General features: G+C 32.1%; 1 protein-coding gene across 1 annotated transcript; it reads right to left on the bottom strand.

Annotated features, from left to right (window-relative positions):
* Nucleotides 1–15,502: 15,502 nt before the first annotated feature.
* LOC144841359 (somatostatin receptor type 2-like) lies at nt 15,503–17,418 on the bottom strand. Its single transcript, XM_078697678.1, has one exon. It carries the CDS (start codon nt 17,416–17,418, stop codon nt 16,270–16,272), a length of 1,149 nt encoding a protein of 382 aa, XP_078553804.1. The 3' UTR covers nt 15,503–16,269.
* Between the last annotated feature and the right edge of the window lie 894 nt (nt 17,419–18,312).

The following is an 18,312-nucleotide window of genomic DNA, read 5'->3' as shown; positions in this document are numbered from 1 at the left end:
CCCAGCCTCCCCTCCCCAATCATTCCGATCGATTGATAATTGACCTTTCTATCAGTGGTATCCGTTATTATTGCTTACATTTGTAGCTTACTGTAATTTCCGAATAGGTCCATTTTAAGACCTTTCCTTGCAATCAGTCATTAAATCTTCAAAAAAGTACAGTATCGATGTATACAGTGACGTCATAAAGTGTTTAGATTGCGTCTATTTTGATTGACTTCAAGTGCCATCACAGACGCTCAGCCAAGTAATCTAGAAGGATAAACTCACTTTTATGTGGTTTAATTTGATATCGATATAACCATAAACATCATTGTCGTCATCATCATTAAAATCAACCGTACCATTATCATATGGCCTGTTTCTACTGAGCAGGGCGATCCACATCCAAAAAACCCGATATTTGCCAACAGAGACGGGTTCTTTACAATGTTGTCTATATAATATTACACACACACAGAGGTTGGCTCTGTGCACCTTATACCTACATCCTCGATGTTCAAATGTAATGGTGGGCCGTCCCTCATCATACACATTGGGTTCGACCGGTGCATTTTATACCTCCAGTGGTTATTCGAATTATATATAAATTCGTCAAGATCCCGACCATCCTTTAAATAAATTCTTTAAGCTTAGCCAAACTGGTAGACTATATTCACTCTGAATAAAAAATCACAAAACGCTGCCGACAATCATTATGTTTATAATTCAATTCATGTATTTAATAACAAGTTTGTAAGATCTCTTTAGTGTAACGAAGCTTTTTTTATGTCAAATTGCATGTAAATCAACCAACCAAAATTCCATTTCTCTTTGTTGATAAAATGACAATACATATTGTATCAAAATGAAGATATGGGTATAATTATGGTTATGGTTATGCCAGGGACAACAAACATTTTACTGATTTTATCAAAAAGAGTTTACCTCTTAATACAGTGTTGTTACGATTAGTGTTTAAGGTAGGATAGAATTAGTGTTTGTTTTAATGGTCTTTCTACGTGAGGACTCCTGTCTTCATATTTGATATTTGATATTTCCGAATATAGTTTATATTATACCAGTAGTGTTAAAGATTAAGGTCCTTTTTTATTTTGCCCGCTCTTCTTTTTGTTTTAAATAAAATTTGCAATTATAAAAAAAATGAAATGGAGAAGTAAGAAGAAGAAGTACTAGTATTTTTTTTCAACAACAGATAAATGATTGATTGAAAACATACCAACTGCAGTAATTTGTTATTTCTTGTGACTTATTGATATTTGGAAATAATCTGACGAGTAGATAATACAATTTAGCAAAGGCGTTGTTTAAATTAGGAATGTTATATCGAGCATTGACATGTTATTGGCATGTTTCTTTGTTGCATGGCATCTCTAAGGAATAGCTAAATAGAATTAGACGTTTAATTTGAACGGCATACATCTAGAAATTGTTGCATATATTTTGACTAGGTATTAGTATGTAACAACAACATATGGAATAACACAACGCATTTGATCTATGGCGAGATATCTTCTCAAAATATTAATTACTATTAATATATAAAACCATATGTTGTACGTATCAATACTCAGGACTGTATCTTCACATTTGACAATTTGCTTAGTATCATCGACCGTTCCGTAATACAGTATCCCATGCGTATCACATGTGTTGCCCGAATCATTAGGTATGATTCTATAGGCATAGGCGAAACATATGAAGCACATACAATGCTGCATCATGGTGTCCTATGATACTTGACAAATTTAGATTCTGATTCCGAGAATCGGCACAATGATAGAGTCGCGTAAAAAGATGTTTTTTAAATTTTTATGGCACTTTTAACAAAGCGCCTTAGGCCTACATAACAAAAACATCAACAGAGATTAAGAGAAAAAAAATGAAAACATGTACTTTAGTGAACAAGCAATTAGGCCTGTCATAAACACTGACATCGGGCATTCACTTGATCACCTCACCTTGTAGGTAGATCTCTAAAAGTTGACTTTTAAAACGTAAGCAGTGTGACTTACGGATGGTAAGGGGAAATTCATTACAGAATTGCGGCGGTATGAGGACGGAATAGTATGAGTATTACGGTATCATGCACTATAATTATTTGTTTCATAATTTCCATTTTCACTTAGGTCTAGTGTTTGGCGTATTGAATATTAGTGTCCTGTGAGTTTAACTTGCGAAGAGTCACAGTTAGGCATGTTTTCTCTATTATACTCTCTAATTACCGATGTCATGCCGATGGTTTTCTAGAGTAAAATTATCAATCTCGTCATTGTAGTTCTTCGTCTTGACACATTGTATTAAAACCTGATCACAAAATTGCTTTTGGCTAGAAAGCTTATAGCAATCACTTAATGTATGTAATAAAAACAATTTAAAATTATCAGTGTAATGTGTCATATAAACTGAATAAATCATAACATTAAGAAAAAAAAAGTGGTTGTTATTTGAGCTAATGCGAGGCATATATTATATCGCGGTGATTGGAATAATACTATTACGAGTATCAGTTTGTTATGATTGCATCGTAGCCTTAATGGTTAAATCTTTATTAGTGAATCTTGACAAACATTATTACAGCCCAATCATCATTACAGTTCCTTAAGCCAGTCTGATGGTCATTTGAAATTCAAGAGTAGCCAACGATTTTATGTCATCTTATATTAAAATGATATCACAAGCTTATATCTAGTTACATGTATTACTGTGTGCCGTTGCCAGTAGGTTTCTAAAGTAGGCGAAATAATAAGTTTGTTGCTTGTGAGTTATGATGTTCGTCAGAAAAGCTTTGAATGATAGTTATGACGGAAATCGACGATAGGTGTTTTGGTTACCTACTCTGTAATTAACCAACATTGAATAAACAAAGTATGATATTTGTAATGCTTTCAAACATCTTCCTTTTAATGAATAACAGTATTATATCTGGTTTGACATTTGTCAGTCAAACGAGAAATTAATTACGTCAATAATGGAGTGTTAGCTAAACGTCATAAATTACGTCAGAGATGGTTTCTGCAGAGAGCAGAAAAATAAGATACCAAAAAAACTGATCAGTTTGGTAAGAATTAAAGATAACAGTAAGTATTGGGCATATTTTTTAAGATAAGCAAAATCACCATGACAAACAGAGATAATACATTTATAAAGAAAAAGTTAACATTTTCCTTTTATCTTTAATATAAGTGTATGTTAGGAATGTTACCAAATTTACACGATCATTTTGATTTTAACCAGCAAAATAAAAGATTCATATGGTACCTACTTTCAACCAAATACGCATTGTGTTGGATTAGAAAATGCAATTGAGATATTCCACTTTTCAAATTCTGTATCCCGAAACAAATCCAAATTGATCCACATGATTTTGTTCTTTGTGTATACCTTTGCTAATCACTTGAATTTATGCACTTTTTTCTACCTCCATTAGGAAATAAATAAAAAATATGAGACCTACATTTTGAATCCAAAGATTAGTAATAAGCCGATTGGAGAGCAACTGCTGGGAAGATGAATTTCTTACTCTTGAATCAAAACTCCATAATAAATAATTGTGTAGGTTTATATAAGGCTGTGCTTATTTAAAACATGTTCATTACTTACTATCGATAAGATATAAACTATATCTTTAATCCGTCACCTAGAAAAATAAGTCTTTGTGGGTTTTATTGTATAAAATTTAACTATCTTTCTATTATTCTGTACTTCATACTTAATATATACGTGTTATATGCTGTTATCGTAATTTTATATTTTGCGAATTTTCCAACAAATACGATATACTGTACCTGATTATATATTGAATATTCGAGATGATTTCCCGAATGATCGTTAAATAAAGGTAGGAATTATATTTCCTCCATGGTCAAATCAAAGCGATCAGGGTTTGGTCTAATCTACTCTATAAAATAATCCATTCATAGAAGAAATGATAAGAAAGTTTATCTGGTAATGACATAATATAGAATGAACCTAAGGCATGATTAAACTTCGACTTTAATTACGCGGTGAATGCCGGTGTAAAATAATCAACGACGCTTGTGCTCCTTTTTCTTAATTTCGTTCTGAGATTAAATTAAGGAAAATCTAGTAAAATTCCTGCGACACCAGCTTTTTTCTTTTTGACCAAAAGTCGTTTAATGTGAATAGGCTACACTACTATATACTAATATAATATATATAATATACGTTATAAACGTCGAAGTGATACATAATGATAGGCTATGATAAATTTTAAAAAGTAATTTTTAAATATTAAGAGTCAAATATTTAACTGTCTATAATAATAATATTGTATTGCGTCTTTTGACAAATAATAATAATAATTATTATTATAAATCACAAAAAGCAACAACTAAGTGTTATATTTTACAAAAGGCAATCAATAATGTCAATGCCTTTTGTATCTTGGAATTCTTTGATTGTAAGGTTTGTACAACAGGAAGGCAAACTAATCCTTACCTATCACTTGTGTTGAAACGTTGAAAAAAGGCACGATTAAATACATCAACGTTGCCAGCGTTAATGGACACTAAACACGGATATTGTTGGAAAGGTGTCTTCGTAAATGTATTGTTATTCACTATAGAAAGGTGATTGAATGCTAGGTGAATGTTTCAAGAAATTGTACTAACTTTCATATATTCTCCCATACACGTCTTATATTTAACACATTTCCAAATTCCTTGTGCTGCAACCAACTATTGTTAGAAATGTGTACAGGTATTCGTAAATTATAAGAAAGTAGTAAGTATTCACTATAAAGTATATTGAATGCTAGGTGAATGAATGTTGATGACGAAGGAAGTCAGATGTCTACCGAGTTTCTTCTCCCATACACGTCTTTATTAAGCACATTTCCAAATTCCATTTCCGCAATCAATATTAATCTATTTCTGATACATACTTTCCATCATTTATTAGGCCTGTTTATGTTGAGGGCTACCTTCGGAATTAATCATGCAACGACTGCTCAGTTATTTCTGTACCAATCAAATCATAAAATGTATAATAATTATGTTCTGCCTAGGTTTAGTATAAATTATAGCTGTGAGTTAAATTACTGATTTATCTGTGTAATTATACAAAATATTTATTTTCAAATTATCACTTAAAAGTCAGCAGTCGAGGTTCACATCTTAAATCTTTGGACCAAGCTTCCGCTGAGACCTTAAATGATATATTCATTATCTAATGACTGTACATTCAAGATTTGCCTTTCAATATCGTCAATAACAACCAGATGAAATTGTTTGTGACGTTAAGCCGTTGATCCTTTGTATACAACGACGTGCATGTACGGGCGCAGCGAGTTGCAGACTTGCCAGGTGTATGCCTAACCTGTACTTCCTGATTTCATCCACTCGACTGTCTGCATTTAAATGGCAGTTGAACATGATTCATTACTTTTATTAAGCAGTAATTTTAATGTTGGCTATATCATTTTCATGAGTTGAGTATGTAAAGGAAATGGTTTTGTAATCTGCATTTGACAGAAAGAGGATTTGAAAAATATTATATGAAGTTATTTAATACAGGTAGGTATACCGTACATCTCGGTGGGTCTCGATACTACCAGATCTTTTAGAGTAATGCCCATTAGGCCTAGTATCCTGTAAATATTTATACTATTCCCATCCACCAAATAATTGAAACGTAAAAAATAAAATAGAAATAAAATTAATTAGGCCTACAGGTTCTGGGTTGTAGAATACTGACGACAAAAACATACGTATATAACATACGATAATAATCAATAGCTATATTATTCTAAGCAGAAATATTAAAATCTCGTATAAATATTTTCTACATTCATTGTATTTTTTCCTCTGAACTTTTTTTTTATGCTATATCGATTTTTTAACAATCCACACACCAACAAATTAATAATCCTTTAAATCACGTAAAATTAACGTACATACTGTACTATTTAGAAATTTTGCAATTAATACATTGTATTTCATAGTCATATCGATCGGCTGTCGTCGCACCAGCATTGCTTTATCATGAATAGAATGAAAGGTCATTATTGGAAGCCATGTTCTATAGTTCCTTCGGCATTATTGATAAGTCTCGTTCCTAAACACGTATAAATCAGGTGTTTTAATGTCAATTTAATATCAATGTTAACAATGATTATAATGTATAGTCTCAGGTGTAGTTAATTAGTATCTTTGGCGGCTATACAACGACTTCCGTGATATAATGTATCTTTGAGTGGGCTTAATTATCTGTTTAATTTAAAGAGGCCGACACCATGTTCAGACGGATCGAAGGGTGCATGGTATAGTTTTCGTAAGCTAACGTTCACACGCACTGCGTAAAGCTGACGTACCGTACACCATTTCAGTTGCCGTTACTCATTATATTAAGCCATTCTCTCTGTGTTAGGTTTACATTACGTACATGTAAGCTGTTTTACTATAGTAGCTTTGGTATTTAGTAATAATGGAAATGATGGCTTGACTCTCACAGTGTTCTTTTTCAAATCCGTATCTGACTATCCGAGTTGATATCCTTAATGATGAGATGTATTGCCCCCTGAAAAATAATTGTACCATTTTTTTGTTGTTGGGATATTCCATTTTCATGTCACATAATAGTTATTCACTTTCACAAAAAAGTGGATCTAAACAAAATTTATTTACCTGCAAAAAAACTGTAATTTAAAGCAAAATATGGTCAAATTGGCTACCAGCCAATTGATTTTTGGTTGAATTTAACCATTTATTGTGTTATTTCATAAGTGAAAATTTTTTTTTTTCCTTTTTTATTCTACAGAAGTGATTAACTTTATTAAAATTACAAAATAGCCTATTTAATGTCTGGTTTAATTAATCTTCATTTTTCATGTTTTTATGCGACAATACACCTTTAAACAGCACAAAAGATGTATGCAGAACCGAAACTTTCAAGATTAAGACACATTGGTGAAATTTTGAATATGCGTCACTAGATAGATTCTAACTGGCTATCGCAAGTCATCTCTAAACGAGTGTCTATATCTCTGTATTGAACGAGTGTCTATATCTCTGTATTAAACGAGTGTCTATATCTCTGTATTAAACACTTTTGATTATGTTTCTCTGTCAGTAGGTATAGTCTATATCTGCAGACAATTTATAACATGAATATGTGTATTACATTTTGCTACAGATTCGGGTGGCTTTTTGTTCAAGATTATTTGACTGCAAAACAATAAAATGCTTGAAACGGGAAGGATGGCTTGAGTTAAACGTAAAATACATTTTTATCTTAGTATTTCTGTTCTTAATCTCATTCATATTTGTTCAACTTCTATTTTACAGGATAGTATAGTAATTTATGGAATGCATTTACCCATGTACGTATATAGATTGAGATTATTCTATAAATTTCAAATGCCAAAATAGGATGTTGTTTCAATGAGCTGTTTCTTGAAATTAGCAGACTATAGTTCACACTGAGGTTATTATTTTTAAACATCTGCTGGCAGGAATGTTTTAGTTGAAGTTTGCGTTGTTAGAGAGAATGTTATTTCGGAAAGAGTTTAATTTATGGTATTATTGAACCCACTCGGTTACTTTATTCATTACGTGAGTAATTGATTGCATCTTTTATTAGGCATCTAATTCTTTACACTCACAAGTTGTTGTAAAATAGAATTAACTTCATCGTTTAATGTGTAAGATTAAATCTATATCTACATTTATCAATTGAGTGTTTGCTAATACCACGAGCTACAAGAATATATAGCTTCGGTAAAGCAATTCATCATTTTAAATATATATGTATAATGTAATGTATAAAACCGTCGAGCAATGATTCTGACGATAAAACTATTATGCCATTTCGGAGAGTGGAAACGTCTTCTGGACCGAGATCCGAATTCTAATTCTAATACCACGAAGTGGCTAGAACGTATAGTTCGCTGTATACGCATGCGCAATAGAGATTATGTATAAGTAAGAAAATCTGCTGTCAATTATGTATTTTTAAGAAGCAATACTGTGTAATACGATGTGGTTACCCTGATTATATTTAAACCATACAACCAATATACAAACCAATATATCGTTATCATGCATAAATAGATTTATTCGGAGAACAGGCTCAGCAATCAAATCTATAATTTGTCAGATTCGGAAATATAAATTGGAATTACCCTTCCCTAATTACAATGAATCAATCAATTACTTACACCAGTATAAGTAAAATAGGTTAGGGAACTGTTTTTAAATCTAGACACATCGCGCTTGATTTCACAAAGTACATACAATTACTTATTAATTAATTTAATTTGTGTGTACATATTGGATACGACGGGTAGTTGGCTCATTTGAGTTTCAGCAATACACAGTATATTCCTTAAGCTGTCCCTGTCCAACATTTGTAATGTTCATATTGTATAATAAGTTATTTTATTGATGGTCCAACAAATAAACGAACGATCATCGAATGGTATGAACGAACACATTTAAAGCAAATTGTTCGAATGACATTGTTTCTATTTGAAAATTCGCATCTGGTATTCATTCTATAATTACTTTCTGTCTCAAATGCGAACGTCTAAATGCGAAATTAATCGCCGCGAAGCGTTTTTCGTAATTTAAAACAACAAAGAGAAAAATATGTTTTTGTTGTAACCTCCTACAGATAATTATGACGCTGGCGCACAGAATAGCTTTCTAAATACATAGGTTAATTAATGTTGTGACATTCGTTGAAATTCACTATATATTTTAATAAATTGCATTGTAATTCACTATATATTTCAATAAATTGCATTGTGAATGGTAATGTGTGTTTATCATCGTGATTTCTCAAATGAAAAGAGTACTGAAATTAAGGCAAAGTGCAGTGGGGTAATAATGTTTCCATTTTGTTTTTTTATTTGAAATTGCCATGGGAAACGAATTGTATTTTAAAATGCCTCACGTAGATACTTGAAAGTCGATCATTCACGTGATAATAAATAATTATATATTGATATATATCGTCGGTAATTATAACGATGCTACACTGTGGTCACTTTCGTAGAGATTGTTTAAGATAAAAACAGAAAGACTCGCTCTTCTGTTCAGAATGATTTAATGTGTTTACGGTGTTTTTCAGAAGAAATCCTTATTTCGTGTTTGTCATCTAAATAATACAATTACAAACTTGACAGAAGAGCAAAACAAAAAGCAGGCTATAATTTTTAAGACTTGTTCACATGGCAGATTTAATCAGTGTGTGCAACATGTTTCTTTCAATAAAGTCATTATTTTTCTAGTTGTTTACCTGATGTTTTAACTCGTACTGGCATTAATCTCATCATACCTTCGTCTGGTTTAGTTTGCAATGTTTAGAACTTACAATGTACAATTCCCTCGTCATGAATGTAGCAAGCGATTGAATGATTTAGAACTTGCAAAGTACCATACCCTGCGTTGAAATGTAGCAAGCGATTGACTGTTTTAGAACTTGCAATGTTGGCTTACAATACAATACCCTGCGTTAAAATGAAACACGCGATCGTCTGTTTTAGAACATGCAAAGTCGGCCTGCAATACACTAACTTGCTCTTTCTGAAATATAGCAAGCGATTGACTGTTTTAGAACTTGCAAAGTGGGCTAACATAACAATACTGTGCGCTGAATGTAGCATGTGATCGTCTGTTTTAGAACTTGCAAAGTCGGCCTGCAATACACTAACTTGCTCTTTCTGAAATGTAGCAAGCGATTGACTGTTTTAGAACTTGCAAAGTGGGCTTACATAACAATACTCTGCGCTGAATGTAGCATGTGATCGTCTGTTTTAGACATTGCAAAGTCGGCCTGCAATACACTAACTTGCTCTTTCTGAAATGTAGCAAGCGATTGACTGTTTTAGAACTTGCAAAGTGGGCTTACATAACAATACTGTGCGATGAAATGTAGCATGTGATCGTCTGTTTTAGAACTTGCAAAGTCGGCCTGCAATACACTAACTTGCTCTTTCTGAAATATAGCAAGCGATTGACTGTTTTAGAACTTGCAAAGTGGGCTAACATAACAATACTGTGCGCTGAATGTAGCATGTGATCGTCTGTTTTAGAACTTGCAAAGTCGGCCTGCAATACACTAACTTGCTCTTTCTGAAATGTAGCAAGCGATTGACTGTTTTAGAACTTGCAAAGTGGGCTTACATAACAATACTGTGCGATGAAATGTAGCATGTGATCGTCTGTTTTAGAACTTGCAAAGTTAGGCATATAACGCTCTCGTGAAATATAGGAAGCGATCGTTTTCTTTAGAATTATTTGCTATGGTCACAATAAGCTTTCATATGAAATGTAACAATTTCAATATTCTCTCATAATTCTTTGACCAACGCGTGTCAGAGGCAGCGGAAGTTAAATAACCCATTTATTTCAAGCATCGGGCGGTTTATCTGACAAGATTGTTTAAAGTAAAGGCGTACTCTGTATATCTTATTTTAGATTTTACCTTCAAATAAATGTCAACTAATATCCTAACATTTAGCTAATACAGATTAATGTTTGTACATTAGGCTTACAACTCGCGAGTGAATGTACTATTTGTAACCTCATTTTATTAAAGAACATTATATTAAACATTGGTGAAAGTTTAAGCAAATTTGTTAAAAACGTGTGATACATTCATTCATTTTCTAGAACTGAAAGTTTTGATTACAATTGCTTTGTCTTTTTAAATTTAGCACATTGTGTATGGAAAGCCAAATCCGCCAAAATAAATCCTTCCATCGTCTAATCCATTCGTAGTGAATTTGACTTTCCAACTGCTATGCAACATGCTTAAAAACAATCTGGAAATATGTTGCTAAAAGTCTTCTTTCGAAAAATGTATTTTAAAAATATATTAATTTTCTCTCCAATAATTAATATACAGTAGAATACAATAGAACCCCTATTGAGAGGACCCCGTTTGAACTCATATGGGATGTCACTGAAAAGGACAGTGTTATTGCTCTTTCTTTTCTCGGGTTAGTGTCCTCTGAAGGAATCAAATTGTTCCATTCTGGGATGTTACAGTACGAAAACGAGATATTTGTCTTGTCTTGAGAATGTTTGTCTTATAAATTTAAACAGAAACACATCGTTAATCGTTAATTTTTTTTTGTCATTTATTTTCAATACACATCGTCTGAATCAGATGCTGTTTTTGTTTTGCATGTCTCCTTAATTAAGATGTCACTGAAAAGGAGTTAGCCGCAGTGTTATTGCTCTTTCTTTTCTCGGGTTGTGTCCTCTGAAGGAATCAAATTGTTCCATTCTGGGATGTTACAGTACGAAAACGAGATACTAACATTCTGTCTATTTTATATATACTGTATATTGTTTTTTCTTTCTTCAGAATGTTTGTCTTATAAATTTAAACAGAAACACATCGTTAATCGTTAATTTTTTATTGTCATTTATTTTCAATACACATCGTCTGAATCAGATGCTGTTTTTGTTTTGCATGTCTCCTTAATTAAGACAATCCACAGGACAGTCCTCAAGGATCATACCCAATAATCTTGCAAGCACTCAATCCAAATTAATATTTTATACTCTTTTAAACTGAGACGGGTAAAGAACCAATGACGAACGCTCATTTTGTTTTGGCGACTGAAACGGATCTTGCGTGATCATTTTTTACAATTTACTATCCATTAAAATCGATCGGATAAAAACATGTGATAAACAATACAAATGAGAAGTAGTAATTTTTTTCCAGAGAATGGAATATTGATTACTTATCGATTAGTGTCCATTATTAACATCACTAATATTAATATTTGGTATATTATAATGTAAATTTATGATCCATTTTCTGAAATTGTCTATGCGCATTTTATCTCATGAATAAAACTGTAAAATGTAGTAAATACAGAAAACACTTACCTTATCGTGACCGTTCTGCTTACTTCTCTTTGTTAATTAATGAATCAACTAATGTAAGGGTCTATCCCGTTTGCACACACCGGGGGTTTAAACAGGATGTGTGTTGCATGATGTCCGTCTCGAGTTTATTTTGCTAGGAATTGTCAGGGGCAATAATTAATAGATCATGATATTTTCATTTTCAAATCTGAGGTATTCCGACAGCTTCTACCATCACCACTCCATCCCACATACACAGCCAAATCCAGCGTATGTGTGTAGGAAGCAGAGTGTTTCTATAACGAATTGATAACTTGAAATGTAACCAAAAACATTCGCGAGATTTCGTTTCAGGACGGAGACGAATAACGAACGTCAAATCGATCCACAAGTAAAGAGACAAAAGGAAACATTATGAAGCCTAACATAGAGTTATTACATGACCTAGATGGACCAAACATGATGACATGCTGTATGTCATCCTATATTGGTGATCGATGATGACCAATATCTGACCAATAGGACCAAAATATTGGAATCGCATCTCATATCGGAATAAATAAAAAACAAGTAAAACAAATAATCTACATATACACTTTTATTTCTTATAATAAAAAACAAAGCATTAAATGAGTACCATCAACAAGTCACTGTTAGCAATAGACAATATATACAATGATATAATATGATATATTATAATACACTTGTGTTATACGTCATTTCCGTTTGTACATCACACTTAATATTTCTTTAATATATTATTACGATATTGTGCATTTTAATAAAATATAGCATTTGAAATATGTCCTTTTTAAAATTTGAAATTGTTTCTTTCAAATAAGGAGCCGCTTTACCACAATTATGTTACACCCTTTGCTATAAACTAGCATACAGAAAAAAAAGCAACAATTTAAATACCTTATAGTTAGAAAGCATGAACAGCTTTACATCACACTGATTATTATATTGGTCAGATGACTTTCCTTGCTCATTTAAATACGTGGGAACCAAACCTAGAGTAATTTATTTACATGTGGTATCCTATTTTAATTAATCTACTGTACTCGTGTCTCTCAGAGGTGAACAGTTTTCGGTCACAAACAGTATCTATAGACCTAACTATGACGTCGATGTAGAAACTGTATTTTTATTATTCTTAGTAATTTCGTTTACGGTTTTCTATCCAAAAGAAGAATAAGATTTGATAATTATAAGATCAACTAAAGAAGAATTAACATTATTATTAATAATGATATATTTAAACTATTAATATAAACAAAATATACATGTAGGCCTAACCATTATGATACATTCATTTCTTCATGACGTAACCAAACATATATATATTATATATATCTGCTACGGTAAATGTGTTAATGAGTAAATAAATGAACATTGTTGGTGGTGTTAGTGTTTATTTTACGTATGTGATTGTTGTGCATAAAAAGTGTCTGATAAATTACACGAATCGGTGAAGGGTCAACACTTGACTTCAAATCCGTTGATAAAAAAAAAGGCTGTAATTTTAAATTATTGATATAAGATATTTATTTATAAAAAGTGTTTGAATGTGTTGTTTTGAGATGTATTTTTGCTGTAGAATTGAAAACTTTGAGATGTGAGGTAAAAATGATTGATTGTAAGTTCTGTGTTTTTACTGTCTGCCTGAAATGTATTTTGCTAACCTTTGACATACTGATCTTTGACATCAGTTGTCGGGCAAATTCAAACGGCATGTTAACAATGAGTGTAGAATATATCTTCAAATGTCGTTTATTGATTATGTGTATTCATCATTTTAAAAGAATTAGTGAGGAGTGATGAATGTTTACAGCAGACATACCGACTAAGTAAGTTATGTGTGTTTATTTCGTCTTAGAATACATAGAATTCCAATCATGGACTTTCTAGGCCCTACATGTACGGGTCCCTTGCACTTTAGCCGATTCGAGGCATCACTGTTGCGCGTGCTTCTCTCGTGTGTATATGTCTTCATACAGCAGTGCTTATACCATTATGTATATGGCCTAGCTTTGATTATTTTTCATCTCCCATGGAGGAAATACATAAATATAAAATCTTTGTGAGTTTGGTATGTACTTATTCTCAACAATTATAGAAATTAATTTTCCAGGCTCTTGCTCAAAACCGCCTTTTGTCATCGTTTTGTATCTGAAGAGTTTAATATTAAAAAGTGTTGACCTATATTTACAAATATAATAGATTGTACGATTATTCTTTGATTTTAAAATGCCTATAAGTATCTTAAGGGCCATATGCAATTTACCTATCAAATCTCCAGTGTCTAATGTATCATTATACGCTTTACTATTACCATTATTACCAGGCTCTCTAAAAGTTACTGCAATAATAATAATGTAATTTATGGTGAAGAAAAGTCAGATAAATATTTCGTTATTATTATTCGTATTGCATTTCACAATAAATCCATTATAAGAGGTTTTATGAAATTGAGATGACACTCAAATTCATAACGCAATAAAAGCAAAATAATTGCGTTTTATTTACAAATTGTAAATTTAATTTCATGTTTTATAAAAGAATGTTCTTAATTATGCAACATTCTAGTTCAATTTTATGAATTGAGTGCAGGACCTACATCAGACCTACATTAATAATTTATAAATGAACATAAAACGAGTTTGATTTTTATTTTAGTTCCTCTAGAACCATAATAATAATACAAACATAAAAATAATTGCATATTGTATAGTTATGTGTTGTTTGGTGTAATTACAAATGTTTTGTAAGAGAAATTTGATGAAACCAGTTATATAACTGTAGGCCTATTAGTAATAGTGATATTTGTCTTACACTAACAATGGAACAGCAACGATTTATGTTCTATTATGGTCATTGTGAAATTAGCTTTTAGAATTAACCATTCCTTTCAACCATTCACAGAAAGACAAATTGTGTCTCATAATGAAAAGTTGAAAGTCAAACTGAAAAAAAGACAGTTTCCAATCAATAGATTACATTAGAGCTTTTACATAATAGTAATACTAAAATACATCAGTAAGCATATGTCGTTAATACAGAAAATGATGATAACCAATTTTATAATGACGGATAGTATTGAGTCCGTAACGATTACAATTTTTAGATGGTTCCTCATTAGTTGAGAAACGAATATATAACGACATTGTGCAAATCCAGTTTGGATTAATAATCTCATATTTAGGCCTAATGTATAGATATTAATTCCGTAAAAATATGACGTAATATCTCACCGAATCTTCTGAAATGACGTATAATATTTCACGGAAGAATAACAATTAAACTATTGTCCATATAATTGTGACCATAACAATTATGGTAATACCAAGACCTGCCAATTTTCAGTTGTAGACATAATTAAAGATGTATTGTCCCTTGAAACACAAAAAATGAAAAAAAAAATTTTCTAAATTTAAATTGGCCATATCAAAGTAATGTTAAAGTTATTCACTTTAAGTCGAAAATTCGAGCCAAAAACAACAAGTTTATATAATTAACAGGTAAATTAATTTGATTAAATTTCGTCTGGAAAATCATCACAAGCGAAAGTAAACAAAGATTTCAAACCACGAGTATACATTATACATGATGCTAATTAGGATTGTTTACAACTCGTCGCGGTTGAGAAGGTGTTTTCACACAGATCGCGAGGAAGTTTTATGATTATGCATACAGAGTAGCCAAACAAGCGCGTTGCATTATGAGATATGTTTTGATCGAAAACTTTGACTGGAAGTCAAAGTTATTTTTTGAACAAAAAAATGTCTGTATTTCGGTTAAATAATTTTTTTTTTTTACTAATTTTTGGTGAAAGTTAATAACTATTATGATACTTCAAAATGACCCACTTTTTTTCGAAATTAAAAAAAAAAAAATTTTTTGAATTGGTCAAAGGGACAATACATCTTTAAAATTATAGTAATATATATATATACCACGGACATAAAACAAAGTCTAAACCGCCCGGTGATATACTGAAAATATAATAAATAATTTGAAACGATACGATGAGGAAATCTGTGAGAGTGATAAAAAGCCCCAACCGAAATTCGAACCCGGAACCTTCGGCTTGATATGCAGATGTCCTAATCATAGTTATAGACCACCAGGGCTTTCATTGTTCAAATCCGTCAGTCTCTCAATTGTACGCACGCGCACAAGAGATCAAATTGATACGGCCTCATCTTATAGTATACATATATATATATATATATATATACACAATATATTAGTACAGTACACTACAATACTTTTATACTTTTTACATTGAGCAGCTTGGTTTGCTCAACATCAAACAAAAACCTTATTAATAAATGTTGTATTTGTTTACTTTTTACATTTTTACAAATCTATAAAACCTGAAGGTACATTTCAGATTTAAATTGTAAATATTTTACATTTATAGTTCGTCTTTGGGCACTTTGGTATACGGGCTACCTGTACATGTTGTTGACGTCATCATCGTCATAGGTGCCAGACGATAGTTGTTTCTGGGTTGAGTGGAATCGTCCAATTCGTCTCGGTTAGCGTGTCTATTCCTTGAGCGTGGACATGTTACGGAATGATATTTCTTACGGATATAACTCCCTGCCACTGAGAAATCCTCCTGCTCATTGGATAAGCATGGCCTAGCATGCTGGTAACTCTTGCGGAAATTATCACTTAGAAAACCATACAAGATTGGGTTGGCGCAGCTGTTGATGTAACTGATGACCGTAGTGCCATCCATCAGCATTCTAAAGAGTTTCTGCGTTGATTGCGTTGCTGTGATCGATTCAAAATCAAAGACAATAAATGAACGAACAATGTAAAATGGTGACCAACACAAAAAGAATACAACTACTATAATCATAACCATGTTTGTTACTTTCCTGTTCTTCTTGCTTTTTCCCGTACGAGCAGTAACTTGTCTCAACCGCAGCAGCAGAAGAAAGTAGCTCATCATGGTGATCGCTAGAGGAATAAATAACCCCAATATTACTGTATAAATGTACATAGCTTTAGTCCATATGTCTTTATCACCATAACGACTAAACTCAAAATAACAGTATCCATCGTCGTGTTTTATCTGCACCAACAGTGGCATTGCTATAACAATTGATAAAATCCAAATCCCGAGGCAAACACCGACAACAATCGGAAATCTTCGGTATTTCCCGGCTTGAGCCGGATGACAGACAGCAAAATACCGATCGACGCTCATCGCAGTTAGAGTGTACACACTAGTAAATTGATTTAGGGGGTCGATTGAATAAGTTAATAAGCATGCAACCATGCCAAATGGCCAGTTGTCTTTCAATATTGAGATTGCAAAAATTGGCAAACTCATAAGAAAAATTTCGTCTGTAATAGCAAGATTTAAAATATAGCAGTTTGTAACAGTCTGCATCCGGGCAAAACGTAGAATGACGTAAATTACGAGTCCATTTCCGATTACGCCAACAATGAAAATAAGTATGTACACTGAGAACAAAAAATATGTCCATTTTTCAAAAGATCCAGTGTCCATGGTGTAGTTGCTGCTGATATTATCGAAAACCGACTCCATTTTGAGATGGCGGCGTACAAAGACGATGTCAACGAGCTTATCACAGTTGAGTTTATTGTTTACCAACAGACAGCATTTTCATTACAGATTGAATCACTCTTTTCTTAACAATGTTTATCATCAAATCTATAATGAAAAAAAAAAATAGGTAGATATTTTAGAATAGGGTAGGGTCGATATTGAGACTATTGAGTACTTATTAAATCATATACAGTGCGTGTTAGCATGTTTTATGTAGTAGAAAAAATAATCATGGTAATTGAATAATGTAAATTATTCATGAAGATGATAGTTATAGTTTATAATGATTATTATTGTTTATTAATAAATAATTATGAATATGTAATATGTATTTTCTTTTATTTTGTTATACGGCCTCGCAGAAGAACGTTTCTGGTGACCAGGTTTTCTATTACAAAATTAAAGATATTATTATTACTAATACTACAGTAATAATACGCAACACCATTAGCAATGCGCTTCATTAAAGAACACATTAAACATATATTACTTTTTCATTAATATTTAGTTTTCGTTGTTCCTTCATATGCATTGCATTTCATTATTTTGAAAAGCACATTACGCGGTAAAACGACAAAGAAAGAAATTGATTGACGACTCTAAGAATTAATTATTTTGTTTAATGATTTCAACGAACAGAGCGGCTACATTTTATAGAAAGCTGTTTTGATCACAAATTATATTTTTCTCTTTATAAGCTAGTGAATAGATAGGCCCAGCAGAAAAATGTCTTTAAGCACTATTTATCTTCTCGCAATTATAAGCGGCTATTTTGCATTGTACGATATTGTTTTTTCCCAACGTGTTAAATCAGAAATCATGATACAGCAACCCAACCCCCTCCCCCGGAAGAGCAGTGTTTGTCACTGAGAG

The sequence above is a fragment of the Antedon bifida genome, chromosome 4 (genome assembly GCF_963402885.1).
Source record: "Antedon bifida chromosome 4, ecAntBifi1.1, whole genome shotgun sequence".
NCBI classification, from domain to species: Eukaryota; Metazoa; Echinodermata; class Crinoidea; order Comatulida; family Antedonidae; genus Antedon; species Antedon bifida.
Note: the sequence above shows the minus strand (reverse complement) of the source record. Positions and strands in the feature narration are given on the sequence as shown.

Bases quoted from the DNA above. Each gene is read 5' to 3' on its own strand.
- LOC144841359 (XM_078697678.1), bottom strand. From the start codon at position 17,418: ATGGAGTCGGTTTTCGATAATATCAGCAGCAACTACACCATGGACACT.